The sequence below is a fragment of the Morus notabilis genome, unplaced genomic scaffold (assembly GCF_000414095.1).
Source record: "Morus notabilis unplaced genomic scaffold, ASM41409v2 Scaffold42, whole genome shotgun sequence".
Lineage (NCBI taxonomy): Eukaryota > Viridiplantae > Streptophyta > Magnoliopsida > Rosales > Moraceae > Morus > Morus notabilis.
The window spans coordinates 455,487-478,257 of record NW_010360565.1 but is presented as its reverse complement, the minus strand read 5'-3'; the positions used below and the strand labels follow the sequence as shown (position 1 = coordinate 478,257).

Genomic DNA, 22,771 nt, shown 5'->3' with positions numbered 1-22,771 from the left:
CGACACATTTAACCCGGCTTATTTGAGCATCACTAAACATCAAAAAATCTTGTGCATAATAGCAAGTCTATCATGACTAAACCAACAAAGGCAAATGGGGAGACAGCTTATTGTAAAACCTTAGGCCCTGTAAAAAATATACTCAAATTATGATTTTTAATTTTAACGTTTAAAATATTTTAAACTTTTTAAGGAAAAAAATAGAATCAATGATTTTAATTTGATTATATGCAACAAAACTGGTCTTGAATTTCCCATTTAGAAAAATTACACGTGACCACTGAAGACAGTCGCTCGGTGCACATGACCAACATCTAAAAGTGCCTGCCGCTTCTTACCTGACACTTTGTTTTTGTTGTCTTTTTTGCCTGAAGTTAAATCCAAATACAACATTATAGTAGAATAGGAGAAAAAAAAAGTACATGTAATAGACTTCAGAATTCAAAAAGAAAACGAACGAGCTATCTGTCCTACTGTCTGTTTCCCCACTCTGAACTGGTCAGTCACAAAATTACATTGTTGAGATTCACAAGAGCAACTAGAATTGTAAGTGCATAAGTTTATATCCTACTATATTTCCGTCTTAACAGCCGTCAAGGAAAACCAATGACTACGTGCTAGGAAGTAGCACTATCCAAGCAATGTGTAACTGTACAAAAAGGGTTTTCGAATACGATTTCAAATTTATCGACATTCACTTTATTTGCAAAGCTTCAAGGCGGTATTTCTCCAATTCAGCATCAAGGTCTTCAGCCGTTACTTTGTTCTCATTATGGATTCTTCCCAGTTGAGGACCCCTGGAGCGCCCACGGCCGCTGCCATTATTGCCATGAAGCAAGCTCATAATGTCCATCTTTCCATGTCCATGTCCATGTCCAGGTCCCCTGTCGAAGAGCATATCGTGATTATGGTTGGTTACAAATGGAAATGCCTACCTATGAAAGCTAACATAAATCCTTTGGAAAGGTACACTAACAAATGATGAAATCCCAGTGAATTCTTGTAGTAGAAAAGGTAAAACGCTTGTTTAAAAACACAAAAAGACCATTGAAGTGATTAACAAAATGCATCCTACTATACTGATTTTTTTTTTTTTAAATGCAAAACGAGAGAATTTTATTAATAAAAAGAAAGAAGAACAACAGGAGACAAAGGAGTCCACCAAAACGGAGCAAACTAAAACGGAAAAAAACTAGCAACAGAATACTAAAGAACGGCTAAATCCGATCCCCTAAGTCTGAAAAGGGGAGAGCATTTAAGCCTTTAACTTGAGACAACCACAAAGCCACACAAAATTTAGGGCCCGTTTAGTTCGCTGATTCGAGTTTTTAATTGGAGTTGAGATGTGACTTTGACCGTGTTTGGAATTGATCCCGTTTTTGTTTTTCACATTTTTCAAGAAAGAAAAAATGAAAACGTTTCCAAAATAGCGTTTGGCGCAATAAAGACAAAAAACGGAAATGAAAACGATTTTTTAGTTTAGTGTAAAATGAGAGAAATGAAAAACGACTTTTAGTCATTTTTACATTTTTTGCTTTCGTTTTCTCCTCTCTCGATGAGGGAAAAAGATACCGAGACATTAATGGGTTTTTTTATACTGAAAACAATCTCTTGATAAAATTACCAAACGCATTTTCAAAAATGATTTCTGTCTGATATTGACAACGTTTTCATTTTCATTTTCATACAAAAAAAATCATTTTGGAACGAGTTCCAAACGCGCCCTTTATGTGAGCTTTTTACTGTAGCAAAAAAGTTAGATGTGACTGTTTCTGAGAGTTTTTTACTGTAGCAAAACTCGAATTGATTAAATGAACGGGACCTTAATTCTTTCCCAAACTACCATAACATCTTCCTCTAAGTCTTCAAAAATTCAGTTGTTCCTCTCTAACCAAACAGCCCAAGTGACGGAAAGTGTTGCTACATTCCAAAGAACAAGTCACCATTGAAGATATCCGCAACCAATCTAGGAATTGCCCAAGAAACTCCAAACTTGTTTAAAACTCGGTACCAAACGCTTAGTGAGAAGGGCCAATGAAGGAAGAGATGATCCAAAGTTTCGCTATTTCTTTTACAAAGGACACACCATCCAGGAGCAAAGTAAAAACAGAGAACAGATATTTTCGGAATAAGGATTCAACTAAACTACATTATGCTCTATTACACGGGAATATAAAGTTCCCTGCTTATGTACAAATTAGGTAACTAATCTACCTAATTAAAGAGAAATGAACGGCTAGCAAATATCACCTAAAATCCCTCTTTGACAACCGAGATACACTATGACAATCTAGGATAGCTACTATGACAGCAGCCTATCTACATTCTATATATAGTGCATATTGACCATAATTATTTCAGAATTTTTCAACACTCCCCCTTAAGCTGGCATGAAGATGTCCACGGCGAGCTTGCTGGTAAAACTTTCGAACTGTGCCTTAGGAAGACCTTTGGTGAGAATATCCGCAACTTGGTCAGTGGTTGGTATGTAAGACATGCATATCACACCACTGCCCAACTTTTCCTTGATAAAGTGTTTATCCACTTCTACATGTTTTATCCTGTCATGTAGGACCGGATTGTGCGCGATCGATATTGCTGCCTTGTTGTCACAATAGACCTTGATCGGTGTAGGTATAAGAACCCTCAATTCATCCAAAAATCTTTTTATCCATAAAACTTCACAAAATTCATGTGCCACTGAACGAAACTCGACTTCAGCACTACTTCTTGCTACTACACTCTGTTTTTTACTCCTCCAAGTAATCAAATTCCCTCCAACAAAAGTGCAATAACCTGAGGTGGATCTTCTGTCACTTACACTATCTGCCCAATCTACATCTGTATAAGCCTCTAGCTTAAGGTGGTTCTATTTTTGAAGATAAGTCCCTTCCCAAGAGTTCCCTTGAGATACCTAAGAATTCTGAAAACAACTTCAAAGTGAGCAGTCCCCGGTGAGTGCATGAACTGACTCACCACACTTACTGCAAAAGCTTATGTCAGGTCATGTGTGAGCCAAATAAATTAGTCTCCCAACTAATCTTTGATATCGTTTCGGTCACTTTCATCGGCAGTGGCTGGTTCTAGCTTCAAATTGGACTCAATCAGAGTATCTGCTGCCTTACAGCCTGTCATGCCAGTTTCTTTGAGTAAATCGAGAACATACTTTCGCTGGTTTATGAAGATGCCTTCCCTGGATCTAGCAAATTCCATACCTAGGAAGTATTTTAGGGTTCCCAGGTCTTTGATCTCAAATTCAACATCCAACTTCTTCAAGTTGTTGATTTTTACAAGATCAACCCCTTTCATGATTATATCATCTACATATACAATCAAGATAGCTATTTTACCTCCAGTTGAGTGTTTGAAGAACAGTGTATGATTAGCTTGGCTCTGTGTGAAGCCATGCTTTCTGACAACATTACCAAAATGCTCAAACCATGCTCTTGGGGATTGTTTTAGACCATACAAGGATTTCTTCAGCTTGCACACTTTACTCTTCCCAAGACATTCTTCAAACCCGAGTGGTAGATCCATGTAAACTTCTTGAAGATCTCCATTTAAGAATGCATTTTTGACATCTAACTAATGGAGATTTCAATTGCAATTAGCTGCAAGGGAAAGAAGTATTCTGATGGAATTTAGCTTAGCAACAGGAGCAAAGGTGTTTTGGTAGTCAATACCATGAGTTTGAGTAAATCCCTTTACTACGAGTCTTGCTTTGTATCTTTCCACACTACCATCGGCTTTATGTTTCACAGTAAACACCCATTTACACCCAACTGTCTTCTTATCGGTCAGCAGGTCAATTATACTCCAAGTGTCATTCTTCCTAAGAGCGTTCATCTCTTCCATTACTGCTGATTTCCAATTCGGATCACCTAATGCTTCCTGAACAGTTCTTGGAACAAACAAATCAACAATCCTTGACACAAATGCTTTATGATTGTCTGACAATCTTTCATAGGACAAATACTTAGCAATAGAATGTCTAGTGCAAGTTCGTGTTCCTTTTCTTAGAGCTATTGGAAGATAAAGATCAATTGGGGAGGAATCAGACAATTCAAGTGATAGAGGAGTAGGAAGAAAGGACGGATTACTTTGAGTGGTTGTGGAAGGACCATTACCCGGTGGATCAGACTGAACATCCGCCGAAGAAATAACAGGTGCCGTAGTGTCTTTGCAAAGTCTCCTTCGGGTATAAACTTGAAGTTCAAAATGAGGAATATTATGTCCCTCTTGGAGTACTTCTCCCCGTCTATGATGCAACAACATTTAGCAAAGTAAGATTAGGAAATTCACGAGTTTCCAGATGTTCAACAGATGTTTCCTAGATTTGTTTATCAAAGGTGATTAAGGTATTAACTCAGAAACATTTGGAATAGGTAGAGCTATAGTTTCCCAAAAATTATCTTCCTCAATTACACTCTCCCCCTGAAGAGAATTTTTCTGAAAGAAAGGTAATTTTTCAACAAAGATTACATCCATACTTTCAAAAAATTTCCTTGTGACAGGATTAAAACATTTATAACCCATTTTATTAGATGCATACCCAATGAAGACACTTTTCAGATTTTGGATCTAGTTTGGATCGAGGGTTATTTGGTATGTAAACATAACACGTGCAACCAAAAACTTTTAGAGGTAGATCGGCACTTAACTGAGATGTGGGAAAAGCCTTTTTCAAACAATTTAATGGTGTGTCAAATTTCAAAACTCGAGATGCTATTCTATTTATCAAATAAGAGGCGGTTAGAAGAGCATTACCCCAAAGGTATTTAGGAACATTCATTGAAAACATGATGGCACGAGCAACTTCAAGCATCTATTTTTCCTTTCAGCAATTCCATTTTGTTGTGGTGTATCACGACAGGTAGATTGGTGAACAACGCCTTTCTCCAAAAGAAATGTCCCAAGTACTTGTTAAAATATTCAGTTCCATTATCTGTTCTTAAAATGCCAATCTTAGTTTGAAATTGATTTTCATTCATGGGGAAAAAATCTCTAAAACATTGTTCAACTTCAGATTTCTTTTCCAACAAATATACCCAACACACTCGAGTATGATCATCAATAACCATTTTTTCCCAGAAAGTGTGTTAACCTTAGATGGCGCCCAAACATCACTATGAAATAAATAAAATGGTTTTGATGCAAGATAAGGTTTCAAAGGAAATGAAACTCAATGATCTTTAGCCAAATGACAAGCCTCACAATGTAACTTTGAACAATCAATTCCTTTAAACAATCCAGGAAATAAATGTTTAGGATATGGAAAACTAGGATGTCCTAATCTCTTATGCCACAACATTATTTGATCATAAACAAAGATTGAACTAGTACTACCTAATCCCTGAGCTTTTTTTATTCCCGAAAGAAAACTCATCAAAGTAGTACAGTCCGTTGCTTCAGTCCTGAAAAACACAATGGGAACGAAGAAAAAAGATAGAACAGTTTTGATAATTTGCTAACAAAGAGAAGATTACAAGCAAGTTTTGGAACATGTAGGACTGAATTAAGAGTATTTTTTTCGGAAATTCTAACATGTCCTTTGCCTGCATTTGGTGAAAAACTACCATCAACCATTCTCAACTTTTTCAACACCTGAACAAGGAAAATATGACCTAAACAAATGTGAAGAACTTGTCATGTGATCAGAAGCCCTTGAATCAATGATCCAAGGGCCGGATTTTGCAAGAACAGAGAGTGCCAAAGGTTCACTACCTAAATGTACCACGGAACCGACAAGAATACTAGGTGATGAATGGGATTTCAGCAACTTAAGGAGATGGTCTAACTGCTCCTTACTGAAAGGAGAAGATTCGGCTTCATTTGCAACAAAGGGTTCTATTGATTTCCCACAGATCCCGTGTATGGCGTGCTTTGCCACAGTAATCACAGCGTAGAAGATTTATGTCTGCTCCACGTGGGTTTTGAGATGTTCTGTGACTAATTTGGGCTTCGGGAATAGCCAAAGCTGACCCCTCTACAGGTCTGGTTGGACCAGAATTCTTCTTCCCCAACATCACATGTCTGCGGCTCTCCTCTCGGCGTACTTCAGCAAAGGCTTCACCAATCAAAGGCAGTGGGTTCCTTCCAATTAGTCGGCCACGCACCTCTTCAATTCAATGTTCAAACTGGCAAGAAATTTGAACACTCGGCTGACATCTCCCATCTTCTTGTAATGATTACAGTCCTTTGATGATTTCCATTCGTAATCATTAAACAAGTCAAGGTCCTACCAAATTCTTTTGAGTGAATTGAAACATTTTGTAACGAAATCCTCACCTTGGCGAATTTCTCCAAGCAGCAACGTTAGCTCGTACACTTGGGATTGATTCCCGAGGTCAGAATACATTTGTGACACATTATCCCACAGATCTTTGGCGGTGGAATAGCACATGTAATTGGCACCAATCTCCTCGGCCATGGAATTAACCAACCAGGTCATATACCATTGAATTTTCAGCATCCCAAATGGCAAGAGTTGGGTCCTTCACGTCAGGCTTCTTTGCATCTCCTGTTATGTAACCGATCTTACCCCTTCTTCTGATACATTCGGACTGTGACCATCGAAGAAAGTTGTCTCCATTGAGCCGAATGGTGTTATCTGTAGAGGATGATTCTCATATGGATTTCGGACAGTTTGGGGTTCAGGCCAAGATGATGATGACCGAGACTGAGTGGATTCAGACGTGGTCGTGGACATTGTGGGAGGAAAGAGCAGGTTTAAACCCTAGAATTCTTTCTGCTCTGATACCATAAAAACAGAGAACAGATATTTTCGAAATAGGGATTCAACTCAATTGCATTATGCTTACATGGGAATATAAAGTTCTCTGCTTATGTACAAATTAGGCAACTAATCTGCCTAATTAAAGAGAAATGAACAGCTATCAAATATCTCTTAAAATCCCTCTTTGACAACCGGGATACACTATGACAGTCTAGGACAGCTACTATGACAGTTTATGACAGCCTATCTACATTCTATATACAGTACATATTGACCATAATTATTTCAGAATCTTTCAACACAAAGCTAAGGCTTTCTTCTTTGTAACTAATCATGAGTGTTAAGCTCACTTGAAACAAGCAGCCAATTGAACACCTAAACTTTAATAGGAACTGAGGCTTTGCAAATGAAATCATAGAATTTGAAATCAGGAAGAGAACTATCATCAACCAAAGAATTAAACTATGATTTACTGGAAAACAGCCCATGACCCTCAAGATTCCAAACCCATCTATCTGTCAACATCACATTAAGCCTAACCCCCTCCAAACAGCCTAACAACTCCAAAATCTTACCCATCTCTCTCACTAGGATCCCTACTAAAGAAAAAATTCCAAGAAACATTGTTGTCATGATCAATAGAGTAAAACGAAGGAATTGGAGCATTTTTAAGAGTTAAAATTCTAAAGACTCAGAAAATGAATAGAGAAAGAAACTTCCCCCAACCACACATCTTCCCAAAATCTCACTCTACTACCATCCCATACCTTAATTTTAACATGGCTGAAAATTCATTCGGCAAGGCTTGAATTGCTTTCCAAGGACATCTAAATGTTACCCTACCACCCTCTCTGACCTCCAACCAACAAAATCCGATCCACATTTGCTACTAATCACCTGATGCCAAAGTGCCCCTCCTTCAATCGAGAACCTCCAAAGCCACTTTGAAAGAAAAGCTTTATTTCGAGAAACCGAGTTGCCCACCCCAAAACCTCCTTTCTCCTTAAACTTACAAACCTTCTCCCAAGCTAGAAGGTGATCCGAGCTAGCCTCCTCCAAACCTCCCCAAAGGAAATCTATCATCATTCTCTCAATAATCTCTGCCACTCCTTTAGGAATTCTAAAGAGAGATAAAAAAAATAAATAGGTAAATACGATAACCGATTTGATTAGAGTCAATCTCCCTCCTCGGGATAGAAACCCTCTTTTCCACCCGTCGAGATGCTTTGCAACTCTTGAAACGGCCAAACTCCCACTAAGCATCTAACACAACCAGCCAGTCTCTCCACTTCCTCCACTTCTAAGTTAGTTCCCAAGATAACACTCTTGCCAACTTTAATCTTCAAACCAGATACAAGACAAAAAAAGTCCAGAATACTCATTAAGATACGAAGATCACCTTCCTCTTTATCTAGAAAGAAAAGGGTATCGTCAGCAAATTGTAGGTGGGAAATATTGATTCCTTCTTTACCAACAACTAAGCTCCTCAAAGCCCTTTGACCTACTACTTTATCAACCATTCTACCAAGAGCATATGCCACCAGAGTAAACAAGAAGGAGAAAGTGGATCTCCTTGTCTTAACCCTCTTGAACCCCGAAATTTCCCCTCAGCCTACCATTTATCATAACTGAAAAGGAGACTGACACCCTCTAATCCACCTCCTCTATCTCTCACCAAAGCCTTTTTGTTCTAAAACAAACTCCAAAAAATCCCACTCTACATGATCATATGCTTCTCAAAATCAATTTTGAACACGACCCCTTGTTTGCCTCCCGCACAATAGTCCTTAACTACTTCATTAGCAATCAAGACAACATCTAAGATTTGTCTTTCGGCAACGAAAGCCCCTTCCTCCTCCAAAATCGTACTCTCCAAAACATTCTTGAAGCGAGAAACCAACACCTTAGCAATTATCTTGTACAAACTAGTGACAAGGCTTATCGGCCTAAAATCACTAATCTTGCATGAGTTTAGTTTCTTAGGAATTAGAGCAATGTAGGTTTCGTTGGTGATTCCATTAACGACACCATTAGAATGTGAAGGTTTTAGGGAATGATTATTCTCTCATTGATAAAAACATGTATGTACAGCCCTACTTATACATTAGGTCTCTGTTCACCCTAGCACTAATTACATAATTACTGATTCCATATAGAATCCAGAAATAAAGAATAAAACAGGAAACAAACCAGAAATTAAGAAACTACCATAAATAGAGATATTGGGAATAATCCTAAATCTCTATATTCCTAATTTACTATTGTCAACTATTCTAGAATTTCCTTAACCGAGTATTTCTACACTCCCCCTCAAGCTAGGCGTAAATGTTGATCAAGCCTAGCTTGGAACTCAATTCTTCAAAATTCTTCCTTGGCAGAGCTTTAGTGAGAATATATGCTATTTGCTGACTTGTAGAGACGTGTAGTAAACTCATGATCCCGTTGTCTATCTTTTCTTTGATGAAGTGACGATCTATCTCCACGTGTTTTGTTCGATCATGATGAACAGGATTTTTAGCTATATTGATAGCTGATTGATTGTCACAGAATACTTTCATAGGAGATGGGATACCAATCCTTAATTCACTGAGTAATCTGTCTAGCCATAGACCTTCACAAATGCCAAGTGCCAGTGCTCTGAATTCTGCTTCTGCACTGCTCCGTGATACTACTAGTTGTTTCTTACTTGGCCAAGTAACTAGGTTTCCCCATACATACGTGCAATAACCAGAGGTGGACCTCCGATCAGTGATAGATCCAGCCCAACCAGCATCTGCAAATACTTCAATGTCTCTTCTTGTTGCTTTTCCGAAGTATAATCCCTTGCCTGGTGTCGTTTTCAGATATCTCAATATTCGATTGACTGCTTCCATGTGTTCCTCAGTAGGTTCATTCATGAATTGGCTTACCACACTGACTGCGAACCCAATGTCTGGTCTAGTGTGGGAAAGATAAATTAGCTTCCCCACAAGTCTCTGGTATCGCCCTTTTTCCACTAGAGTACTTCCCTCTTTTGCTCCAAATTTGGTACCTGAGTCAAGAGGGGTCTCGGCTGGCTCACACCCAAGCATGCCTGTCTCCCTAAGAAGATCCAACACATATTTCCGCTGTGACACCAAGATTCCATTCCTTGATCGAGCTACTTCCATTCCAAGGAAATATTTTAGGTTTCTCCTTGGTTTCGAACTCCTTGGCAAGTAGTGTCTTGAGTTTGAACAATTCATCTTCATTGTCTCCCGTGAGAATGATGTCATCCACATATACGATGAGAATTGCTATCTTCCCTTCCAATGAGTGCTTAACAAAGAGTGTGTGATCCGCTTGGCATTGTGAGTATCCATACTTCCTTACTATTTTATTGAAACTGTCAAACCATGCTCTAGGAGATTGTTTTAATCCATAGAGAGACTTCTTAAGTTTGCATACTTTATTTATAGTAGCATGAGACTCAAAACCAGGAGGAATGTCCATGTAAACTTCTTCTATAAGGTCCCCATTAAGGAAGGCATTCTTAACATCAAGTTGGTAGAGAGGCCAATTAAGATTTGTAGCCAATGAAAGTAATACCCGAATAGTATTCAATTTGGCTACTGGAGCAAAGGTCTGTTGATAATCAATGCCATATGCTTGAGTGAGCCCTTTAGCAACCAGCCGTGCTTTAAATCTGTCCACATTACCATCTGCCTTGTATTTGATATTGAATATCCACTTGCACCCCACTGTACGCTTCCCATTTGGTAGCTCTAAAATTTCTCAAGTTCCATTCTTCTTTAGAGCCTTCATTTCTTCCCACACTGCCGTTTTCCATTCTGGAATAGACAGGGCTTCGTGGATGGAGTTAGGAACCTGCACCTTGTCTAATTCTGCCACAAAAGTATGATAGTTCGGCGACAATTGTTTATAAGATACAAAATTGTGAATTGGATGACTAGTACAAGATCGCACTCCTTTCCTTAATGCAATTGGACAATCAAGATCATCAATATTAGGCTCATCTATAATGTTCACAGGGCTGGTGTTACCTGATGATAGAGTCTCAAGAACTCTTGGATCCGGTTCAGCCTCTTGACGCTGCTCAGGAGGTGCTTGTTGCTCTACATCCTCTTGAGTTTTCTTCCTTCAGGAATATACAATGAACTCACCATTGTTGGCAAGTTTCGGATGTTGGATAGGAATTGAGGTTGGGAGGTCATCTGAACTAGTGTTTTCGGATTGAAAATTTGGGACAGACATGGTGGTGGTGATGGCCGGACCAGTGGTGGTGATGGCCGAACCAGTGACGGGGTCTGAAGGATGACTTGATGATGGAACATCTATGTCCCAAAGCTGGTATTCTTGTACATTCTCCTCCTGAATAGCTGATTTGGGAAAGTATGGTGTATTTTCAAAGAATGTGACATCCATTGAGGTGTAGAATCGCTTTGTGACCGGGGAATAGCACTTGTACCCTTTTTGATTTGGGCTGTAACCAAGAAAAATACATTTGAGGGATTTAGGATCAAGTTTGCTTCTGTGTTGTTGATGGATGTGAACAAACGCAGAGCAACCAAACACTTTGAATGGAATGGTTGAGAGAAGTCTGGACTTTGGGTAGGAAAGAAGAAGAGACTGACATGGGGTTTGAAAGTTTAGGACTCGTGAGGGCATTCGGTTTATGAGATGGGTTGCTGTGAGTACGACTTCCCCCCAAAAATGTTTTGGAACGTGGGTGGAGAACATAAGTGATCTAACAACCTCTAAGATATGCCTATTTTTCCTTTCTGTCACCCCATTTTGTTGAGGGGTATCAACACAAGAACTTTGGTGTATAATACCTTGATTTTGTAACTATTCCCCGAGAAAGATTTTAAAATATTCCCTGGCATTATCTGTGCGGAATATTTGTATTTTGGTGTGGAATTGGGTTTGAATCATGGTATTAAAATTCTTGAAGATTTGTTCAACTTCTGATTTTTCTTTCATGAGAAATACCCAAGTAATCCTAGTATGATCATCAACAAACAACACAAACCACCTTGTTCCAGTGATGTTTTTAACCCGAGAAGGTCCCCATACATCACTGTGAATCATTGAGAATGAATGGGATTTTTGGTATGGTTGAATTGAGTATGAACTACGAGTGTGTTTAGCAAACTGACAAATATCACACTGAAAATCTTTTGGACTTTTATTGATGAATAATGAAGGAACAAGTTTTTGAAGGTAAACAAAGTTTGGATGGCCTAGCCTATAGTGCCATAACATGATTGCACTATCATTATTGGATTGAAAAACAGAACAAGAAAATTTTGTAAGTTGCTGGTTTTGCATGTCCGAATCTACCATGTGAGGTTGTTGTCCCCGTGGATGGTCATTCTTGAGAATATAGAGCCCCAAGCACATCCTAGCATTGCCAATCATCTTCCCCGAATCCAGGTCCTAGAATTTACAAGAGTTTTGGAAAAAATTAGCAACACAATTATGCTCATGAGTGAGTTTACTAATTGATAAGAGATTGCAATCCAAATTAGGGACAAGAAATACGGAGTTTAAGGTAAGGTCCTTTGATACAACTACGGATCCTTTCCCTATGACTCTTGAGCGTGATCCATCTGCAATCCTGACAGTAAAGTTCTCATTACAAGAACTATAAGTGGTGAACAACCTTGCATCTCCAGTCATATGGTCAGAGGCTCCTGAATCCACAATCCACGGTTTGTACATCTCTCGTGTTGTATTGAAGGCATTTAGGAGATTACCTTCATGAGCCAGAGACACAGTTCCAACTTCTAAGGTATTGGCATGGTGCGGGTTGATCAGTTTCTGCAGAAACTCCATTTGCTCTTTGTTGAACAGATTCTGCTCGGGTTGTGGAGGATTTGTTTCGCTGGAGACGAGATTGCTGCGTCCTTCTCTGTTGTTTAGCCTTGCCGGCTTCCAATCTGCTGGCTTTCCATGAATTTTCCAGCAGTTCTCCTTTGTGTGACCGGGTTTACGGCAATGATCACACCAAGATCGTCCTCTCCTTGCTTTCGAATCTCCAGCTTGGTGTTGGGGCCCCTGAGCAATAAGGGCAGATACTTCTGGGCTGTGAGCAGCAACTGTAGGTCCCATCATCACCCTCTTTCGGCTCTCTTCCATGCGGACTTCCGAAAAAGCTTCTCAAACACTTGGCAGTGGTTTCATCCCCATGATTCTTCCTCGAACTTCATCTAGTTCTTTGTTGAGTCCCAACAAGAACTTATAAAGTCTTTTCTTCTCAACGATCTTCTTGTATTTCATTCCATCTTCAGGACACTTCCAATCATGTTCTTCAAACATGTCCAAGTGCCAATTCCTTGTGAGGGTATTAAAATACTGAGTCACAGAAAGATCACCTTGACGCAGATCATGGAGAATGCTCTCCACGGCAAATAACTCAGATGAGTTATCGAAATTGGAGTATGTCTCTTTGGCTGCGTCCTAGATTTCTTTGGCAGTCCCATACAGTAGGCAATTCTCCCCAATCTCGTTGGTCATAGAATTGATAAGCCAAGACATGACCATGTTGTTCTCGGCCTTCCAAAGTTTATACTTCGGATCTTTTCCTTCCAGTGGTGTTGCTGCCCCAGAAAGATAATCTTCTTTCCCTTTTCCACAGACAAACATCATAACGGATTGTGACCAATGGAGGTAGTTTTGGCCATTGAGTTTATGTCCAGTAATGGACTGAATAAGGCCAGCGGAGATGCCATTGTTGCTGGTGGTAACAGCTTCGGAGGAGGAGGAAACCTCTTATGGAGATTGACTCTGGCGGCTCATTGTCATGCCGTACTTGGTCATCTATTTCAGGATCAAAGGAGGCGGCTCTGATACCATGAAGGTTTTAGGGAATTATTATTCTCTCATTGATAAAAACATGTATGTACAGCCCTACTTATACATTAGGTCTCTGCTCACCCTAGCACTAATTACATAATTACTGATTCCATATAGAATCCGGAAATAAAGAATAAAACAGGAAAAAAACCAAAAATTAAGAAACTACCATAAATAGAGATATTGGGAATAATCCTAAATCTCTATATTCCTAATTTACTATTGTCAACTATTCTAGAATTTCCTTAACCGAGTATTTCTACAGAATGGAATTCCTCCAATACCTCTACAAGATCATTTTTCAGCATCTCCCAACAAGATTGAAAAAGGGACAATGAATAACAATCCGAACCTGGAGACGTATTCCCGTCACACTCAAAAACTTCCTCTCCCTCAATGCTTCTACCATCTGTGGTTTCCAATCTTGAAATTGAGTTCCTTGCCTTTCTAGAATTCACAAAGCGGTGAAACAATTTTGTATTTGCATCTCCTTCCTTAGCCCAAGTGAACTTTGACTTCATTTTGATAGCTCTATCCTCCTTCAATATTACCTCACTCAACTCCCTTTTGAGTTTGCTTCTTTCCTCCAAAATCGGTGGACCACTCCGAACTCCCTTCCTTTTTATCAATCTCCAAAATTCTCTTGGATAACCTTGATTTTCAATTCTTAAGTCTCCAAAAACCTCCTGAGTCCAAATCTTTAAATGACTTCTAATGTTCTTAAGTTTAATCATGAATTTGTACCCTGCCCAACCTTGAATAGTCTCCTCCCTCTACCAACCAGCAAAACTCTCCTTGAAATGATGATCATCCAACCACATATTTTCAAAACAAAACGGTGAAGGTCCCCATGATGGTGGATTTGTCGTCAAAATAATCAGACAATGATCTGAAACATTCCTAACCGCCACTTCTTGTCGAATATAATTGAAACATCTCACCAAAATTGGAAGAGAACAAGATCCTATCCAACCGCAAGCAAATAGGAACTTCTCTGAAGTTAGACCAATTGTATAGAGCATTGTTTAGAGGCGGATTTATCACTTCCATTTCTCTTATCAACTTGTCAAATCTTCTCATACTCCGAGTGTACGTCGAGCTATTTTCTTTTTCATTAACGTTCCGAACCACATTGAAATCTCCGCCCAAGCACCAATTACCACCACACACTACCCATAAGCCCACAATTTCATACCAAAAAGAGTCCATGCCAAAGATTTGGTTGGATCGTAAATACCTGTGAACCACCAATCCTCTCCATCCCTCCTAACATGAATAGAAACTGAAAAATCGCCAATCAAGCTTTCCACCACATTCACTCTTCTAACATCCCAAACCACCAAAATACCTCTAGATCTTCCCATAGATGGCAAGAAAACCCATTCTTTGAATCTCGACTTCCAAATGCTACTTATAAACCTCCTCTTCACTTCCTCTCTCTTGAGCTCTTGCAGAACCAAAATATCACAATCTTCCTTGAAAACAACCTCCTTAATGCTCCCTCTTTTCAAACGGGAGCCACTTCCCCTAACATTCCAAGACATAATCTTCATTTAAGAACGTGTGTGCCCCTTTTACTGGTTGACTTTTCATAGTTAGCATTAAAAGTCGGATTTTGCAATTCTCTACTTCCCCCTTTTTTCCTTACTTGTCTATTTTTGCTCTCTTCCTTTCCTTCTTTCCTGTTCGGTACCAATAACATTTAACCTCTCCAATGTCCACCACATCCCCCCACTTAACCAATTTGCCATTGTATCTCCACTGATCCGTTTCTCAACATTCAGGTTCCTCCTATGATTCCGACAACTCCATTCTTTCCATCGATTGCTCCTAACAAATCACCTACGTTACCCAGGCCTTCTCCATCCTTCCCAATCTTTCCACCCAAGCTTTCTCCCTCACCACCCGAACCTTCTTTAACCTCTCCCAACATTTTCGATACTCTGCCCTCACCGCCCACACACTCCTCACCCTCACTCGACACAAGACCTAAGGACTGCTCACTGTGAGTGATTGCTTTAGGGGTACTCAAGATTTGTAAGGGAGTAACGACAAAAATTTCTCGGTTCAAATTAAAGCTAGGGTCAAAATGACTTACATGATTCATGTAACCCGAACCATCTTGATTGTCATACAGAATTAGCCTTACCTCTTCTAACCCAACAAACTGTTGTGGGTCCCTTTCCATTTGAGCGTCCGTATATATCCAAAGCTTCCTTATCTTTGTCAGAACTACTATCTTCTTCTAGCGATGAGTTTGAGGCACCGTTCCTGACAAAATCATTGTCACTTGATTCCCCTGTGAAATCTTTGCAACCCGCATCATCAACGCCATCTAATTAATGATCCTCACGCATGTACCATATTTTCTGCAAATCACCCTTTGAAAAGGATTGTCTGAAACGCTTTATTGTCCCCTCTAAACCATCTACCTCGTTCGAACCATCATCCTCACACAATTGCAAAGTGCAATTAACTGTCACTTCTTTGTTTAAATGGTTCGAATTGCAATTTTCATCCCACCGCTAAGTTAACCCAACAAAAAATCCTCAAGGTTCTTTGGAGATGCTTTGAGAAATTGTGGCTTTGCTTTTGAACTCAACAATTCTGTCGCAAGTCCCAATCTGCTTGTCGTTTTCCTTGAGTCAATTTGATCGGAAATTTCTCCCATGTGAACTGCTCGTGATTCACTTGACTCCCAACCTGTGACGTTTTGGGTTTGTTGGGTCAAAGGGTTGATCTAGATTGTCTGGGTTGGCCGACAATTAAATTCAACTTCCATTCTATTTTGAAAGGGGAAAATAAAACAAATACCCCTTAAAAGTGTAGGGATCAAGATTTCTACCCCGTATTCTTGATTAGTAACCTATTTAGTCAAATAACTATACTAACAAAAGCGTATTAATCAAGAATGAGGGGGGTAAACATCCTGCAAAAATTCTGCAATTTTCTCAAATTTTTTTGAAATTCTAAATTCTTAAAGAGGTAGTCCATTTTTGGTTGGGCTTTTGCTATTCAGCCCAAATTGGTTGTTGAGTAGAAACCCTTCCTCTGATCTCTTATCTTCCTCATACACTTTAATCAAATTTAGTGCCTCAAACCTATTGTTCCCTGTATTATAATTACCCCCTAAATTATTGGAGCACTCGCCAATTGTTTTCTTGATAAATGAACAGCATGTGACATCCGACTCCTCTTTCTTCAGGTTCTCCTAGAAAGCGTTGGCATGGCTTGCTAGTTGGACATGCTACATCCGCGTTGTCTATCGGTGTGCTTGCCTCGTCAGTTTGCCCTAGACACGTGGCATCACCGTCATCCGAAGACTCCTGATGTGCCCTAAGGAACCAAAAAGTAGGATAGGGTCAGTTAAGGATCGCTAGATCAAGAGGAGAGGATTCTCGTTTGGTTGGCTATGCTTCAGCTAATTGGCCGGGATTTGTGGAATTCGAATTACTTGGAGATCAAGTAAAAGTGTGGGGGCTGGAAGGAAAGGTATTTTCTGGGTTCTTTATGGGTTGAGAACTCGTGAAAGGGGCAGGGCATTATCAAGAAAAACGTGAGAGAAAGAAAGAAAGAAAACATGGATCGAACATTGCAGTTGTTTGATAAGGAAGCTCCGCCACAAACAAAGGACACGGGCTGGTTCGCCACAACTAGGTTGGCTCTCTAGTTGATAAGAACTCTAGGGATTCTCGCCACCAAAGACACTTGGATAAGAGAAAAGAGAGACTTTCTGAAAAAGAGCAATTCAAACTCAGTATTTTCTTATTGACATCCCAATGCTGGGCATGGGGCTTTATTTATAGCCTTGACCTTGTTACATAAAAAGGAAATAAACTTCAACAAGAAAAGGAAACTAGAAAATAATCTAGATTTGTCCTAAATTGGGAAACTAGGGAAAATACTTGGTGACCAAGAAATTGCCTTAATTCCCATTACAACTTGATTGAAACAAAAACAGGAAACAAAACATAAAACAAAAACAAGAAACAAGCCACAAAAGGGAAATAACAATTGACCTCTCCTTCCTTTTCCTTATGGCGTGTAGATTTCTTCCAAAAGAAGCTAGGGTTTTCTTCAAATACGTCCAGCCTTCCTTTGTCGTCCAAAAAAATAGAGTAAATTGACTAATTTACCCCTAGAGCGTGTGATAGGACCGGAATAGGAATTCTCCTCATGATGAAGCTCATCAACTCCACCTCATCATCATCATCATCAACCTTCGAACACCACCTCGATTTTCCTACTCCAAAACCTTCAGCTACCTTTGGCCTCAAATTTTTATCCAGATTAAAGAAACCCATAGTTTTCTTTCCCCAACATCTAATTTCTAGAGTCAATGGAATAAAACCTTTTGCCATACCTTTTAGTTGAATTTTGGCATAACATAAGAACTTCAAACTCGTCGTGTCGTTAGCTACGTTGAGAAGGCCTCCGAGCTTGTTTCGATGACATTGAATGTGTGTCTATTCGACATATGGAGTGGAAGTCCCTCTATTCCAATCCAATTGTTCATGCCTTATAGTTTAACGCTTTCCAATGAGTTTCGATACACCATATCTTGATCGTAATTGCATGACGACCTTTGGGACAAGCACTGCCTTCCTCCACAAGCATGTCACGTTCATGATCGTTATGACACCATACTATTGTTGTCTGCAAACAGAGGACATATGTTAGTTTTCCTATGAAGTTTTTCACTTGAAATCTCTATCCATCCTTCTTCCAACCAATCCCTGTAAACAACCACAGCTCTCTCCCACCTCTTCTCTACATTTTCTTCTTTTGCATATGATATGCTCTCATGCTTAGAAGCAGCTCGATTGATCACTTTCCTTTTGAGAGATTCATTCTCAAGGATTTGGCTCTTCTTGTTAAAGAAGTTTTTCAAGCACCCTTTGAACTCCCGCCACCCTCTTCTATTATCCTCCCCATGGATAATGACATTCTTCACCTCGCCTCTGTTGATTCTCATCACCTTCAGAAATTCTCTCGTGACATTTCTCTTTATCTCCACAACTAGGACATATGATGAACCTATTTCGCAAGAAAACTCCTACGTTTTTTGCAACCATCACCTGAGACGCAACTTCCATTAAACAAAGAGCACCACCCAAGTCAAGACTAACCTCGAAACTGGTGACTCGATTTCATACTTTGCCCATAATCTATAATTTGTAAAATGAATACCTTATGTTTGGTTCTAAAATCTTGATCACAATAACTCATTATGGACTAGATAAGGATTGCTAACCATAAGACTCCGACTTTAAAATTCTAGAGAGAAGGTAGAGCTTCTCTCTCTACTGCATGAACCTTACTACCGTGCATGTTTTACTGTTTCTATCTCAACCAGTGCTGATCGACAGAAATAATCCTTTGTTCCACTTGATCTCAATATTCGATGACAAGAAAGAGCATCTTTTGTTTGAGTTGGTCTACATACATTAAAATCTGACATGGTCTAGAATGCAAGAGAAGAGAGATAGAAGGTGAAAAGTGATGGAGAGAAAAAAAAAGAAAAAAAAAAAGAAAGAAAACTATTAAGTTCATTAAGTTTTTTTCAAGCTATTAAGTTATCTTACCCTTCAAAATTCCAACCCAAAGAATGTTTAGATACGAGAATATATGGAAAACTGATCAAACCAAAAACAAAATAAACTGTACATACCTTTTGAAGGCGCTAATAGGTTTTCCCAAGATCCCATCTCCAGTTGGTGGAAGAGCATGTGGAGTAACCACATTCACTCCAACAAGTTCAATTTTCAGTGGTTTTCCATCGAGACGAACAGTGTCGTACCTCTTGATAGCTGCAAGAGCATCCAAGTAGTGTACAAAGACAACTTCTGCTGTTCCCTGAACAAAAGCAAGCTTTCTAAGTTACTTGAATGCTTCTTAAAAGGAATCTCAAAAATGCAAAGCAGTGAAAATACCTTTGATTTTCCATTCTTATCATAATGGATTGTATTCTGCATCACTTCACCAACATCAGAGAAGAGAATCTGCCCATTTGAGAAGTAGGTCTTAGCCCTTTCTAGAGACATGATTAAAGACATCTTTTGAGCTTTAAGACTAAGATTGGTGAATATATTCCAAGTTACATCAAGGGCAGGAAACTAACCAGTGACAAGAATCCAGAAACCTTGAATTATAAAATTCAAAATCAACGCTATTTATTTCTTTTTTGAAATTTTTAGAATAAAAAAAGGAAACAGAATAATGAAGTACAAGGCAAGGAAAACAAGATGTCCACCTGAACAAAAAATAAAAAAGAAAAAGAATGTAGAGATAACAATAATAAAAGATGAATAAACTGCATCAACAATTGTCATTTCTAAGGGGCCTAACCAAATCAGACAATAGGAGATTATTAAATCATCTTCGTCAAATAAAACTGCACCCCAGAATTTCACTTTATTCCATACTTCACTGAAACATTCCCCTAATTCTTCAAAGATCCTCTTATTCCTTTCTAAACATATTGCTCAACAGAAACACAATATAGTAGTGTCCCAAATCTTCTTTCCCTTCATGTTGAAACCGGAGTCATAAGGAGATACAAACACATCTTTTTCTTTTCATATTTTTTTTTTATAAGAAAGGGGATACAAACATATCAGCACATTTTGAAGGAGAAATCCAATTCAGCCGCAACTCTTGTATAATCCTTATCCAAAATCCTCTACAAAAGGAGCGGTGCAATAAAAGATTACCAATAGTTTCTGCACCCACTTCTAGCTTTCAGATGCTATCAAGTAAACAGCTTCATCTTCAAATGATAAAGTGTACAGAGACAGATGAACAACAGGGTACAAGCACAAAGAATATGCAAGAAACTGGCCAGTGTTGGAGAAAGAAAAAATGAAGAAAATGCCGCAATTTTTATCATAAAAGCTGGTCGAAATTAACTAAAATGGATATTTCGAGATTTGGAAATCATACGGTGACATTTTCATGTTGAAGACCTAAAAACAATACCTAGTACCCTTTCAATTTCTTATATTCTTTTAAACACTCGGTTGAAACAAAACCCAGACACAATCATTCACTAATTGACAAACTGCCACAATAGAACACAAAGAAAGTTCATCAAATTTTGAAACTCAAACCATACGCATCATGGGAAACAAAGTCATTCCACATTTTAAAATCCAAACAAGTCAACAATCTAAAACCTTAACAAGCATAAAACATAAGTCTTGTCCACTTATTCAGGGCACAATAACTTGACTGGAAAAGGACATGTCCATACCTCGAGATCATCATTAGAGACATCAGAATTCAAGTTCGAAATGTACAATTTGGTGCCCTCCTGCGCCTTAGACCCTCCTCCGCTCAGAACCACTTTCTCCTGTAACATTTACATGCAAATATCACGTTTTGCAAAAATCTATCAAAAACAGTGCATCAAAACTATAAACAAGAGTCGAATCCGAAATTGTGTTTTATGTTTCTCATTTTCCCCAATTTTCTCAGCTACCAAACATCGTTTAAACTCATGGAACTCCAAAATGTAGACAACAAATAATCCGTATCTTACCTGTATGAGAGAGTACGGCGTGGTCCTGGCCGAGAGGCGGTTCAAGAAGCGACGATCCGGTCCTGACCCAGCGACTCGGGCGGTTCGGTCTCGGTCTTTGGGCCTAAAGTTGGCATTGCGATTGTAGCCCCCGGGTTTCTTGTTCTTCGCGATGAGGTCGTCAAGAGACATGTCCAGAAAGTCCTGCATTTTCGTGTGCAAACAGTCAGCGACAGAGGCTCGTGGTGGGTTTTGGTCCTTTTCCGGAGTAGCAGAAGGGTTTTTGCAGAGCTCTGTGATGGCGGGTTTTGGCGCTTTTGGGGACACGACCCAAAAAAAAAACAACAAAAAGACCGAAAAATAAGGCTTTGTGTTTAGTCCTTAGTTTGAATTTTCAAGTTAGAAATATAACGTGTTTAAAATTAATTCTGTTTTTATTTTTTACGGTTTTTTTTAAAAATAAAAAATAAAAACATTTTTAAAATGATGTTTGACGCAATAAAATTAAAAAACAGAAATAAAAATAATTTTTTAATTTAATATAAAATGAGACGCAATAAAGATAAAAAACAAAAATAAAAATAATTTTTTAATTTAGTGTAAAATGAGAGAGAAATGAAAAACGACTTTTAGTCGTTTTCTATTTTTTGTTTTTATTTTCTCCTCTCTCGAGCAGAGAGAGACATTAATGAATTTTTTTATACTAAAAATAATCATTTGATAAAACTACTGAACGCATTTTTAAAAATGAGTTCTGTCTAATATTGAAAACATTTTCATTTTCATTTTCATACAAAAAACAAAATCATTTTGGAACGAGTTCCAAACGCGCCCATAATTTTTTATATGAGAGTTTTTTACTGTATCAGAAAAAGTTAGATGTGATTTTTTATTAGAGTTTTTAACTGTAATAAAATTAAAATTAAAAACTCAAATTAATAAAATGAACTAGACTTAAAATGTTCGATTCTCAAAAAATAAAAATAAATAAATAAAATAAAATGACTTATGGCCATTGGTTGAAAGTTTGTCGTCTTACTCATTTTTAGGACATTTGCCCTTGAAATTGTCTAGCAAATTATTTTCTAAACTTTTAATTTTAATAATTAAACTTATAGGAAATTAAATGGGTCTTTGCGGGCCCACAAGATAAAAGGGTGAAAACTGATTGGATGGTCAGTAGGATACTAGTTAAAGTCCTTTATATATATTCGGTGGTCCTTGAGATTGCTTGCTATAACCGAAGGGATTAGGGGACATAAAGTGTACCACTAGATTCCCTTTTTTTAGTAGCGAAAAAAAAAACCTCTGAACTTGCTTAATTGTTGCAATTAACCTTATTTAAATAGGGAATTTCAACACAAGTGATCCAATTTAATGGATTTTTTCTATAGATGGTCAAAGTTTCGTTAAATTACAAAAATGATCGTTTTTATTAACTTATTGGTCAATCAATTATTGATTTAGCGGTCCATCACTGATTGATTTAGTAGTCAATCACTGATTGACTTTAATTTATTATTGATTAACTCGATGATGCTTTATTATTAATCAATATTAGTAATTAATCAATTTCAATCAACAAATTATAAGTCAATCACTGATTAACAGTGAATGAATTGTGGACGTTTGGTTCATCGATTTAGAACCATGATTCAGAACCATTCTCGTTTTACGTA

The 22,771-nt window shown here is 38.4% G+C and overlaps 1 protein-coding gene across 1 annotated transcript; it reads right to left on the bottom strand.

The window, feature by feature from the left end:
• Positions 1-398: 398 nt before the first annotated feature.
• Positions 399-21,453, bottom strand: LOC21409009 (THO complex subunit 4B). Its single transcript, XM_024164754.1, has 5 exons — positions 21,114-21,453; positions 20,826-20,924; positions 19,507-19,575; positions 19,245-19,429; positions 399-884 (listed from the first exon to the last, which is right to left on the bottom strand). Exons 1-5 carry the CDS (start codon positions 21,300-21,302, stop codon positions 695-697), a joined length of 732 nt encoding a protein of 243 aa, XP_024020522.1. The 5' UTR covers positions 21,303-21,453; the 3' UTR covers positions 399-694.
• Positions 21,454-22,771: the final 1,318 nt, after the last annotated feature.

Bases quoted from the DNA above. Each gene is read 5' to 3' on its own strand.
- LOC21409009 (XM_024164754.1), bottom strand. From the start codon at position 21,302: ATGCAGGACTTTCTGGACATGTCTCTTGACGACCTCATCGCGAAGAAC. The intron at 19,430-19,506 runs GTATTTTCACTG...GCTTTTGTTCAG, and splicing joins ATAAGAATGGAAAATCAAAG to GGAACAGCAGAAGTTGTCTT. The intron at 885-19,244 runs GTATGTACAGTT...GCTCTTCGACAG, and splicing joins CCTATTAGCGCCTTCAAAAG to GGGACCTGGACATGGACATG.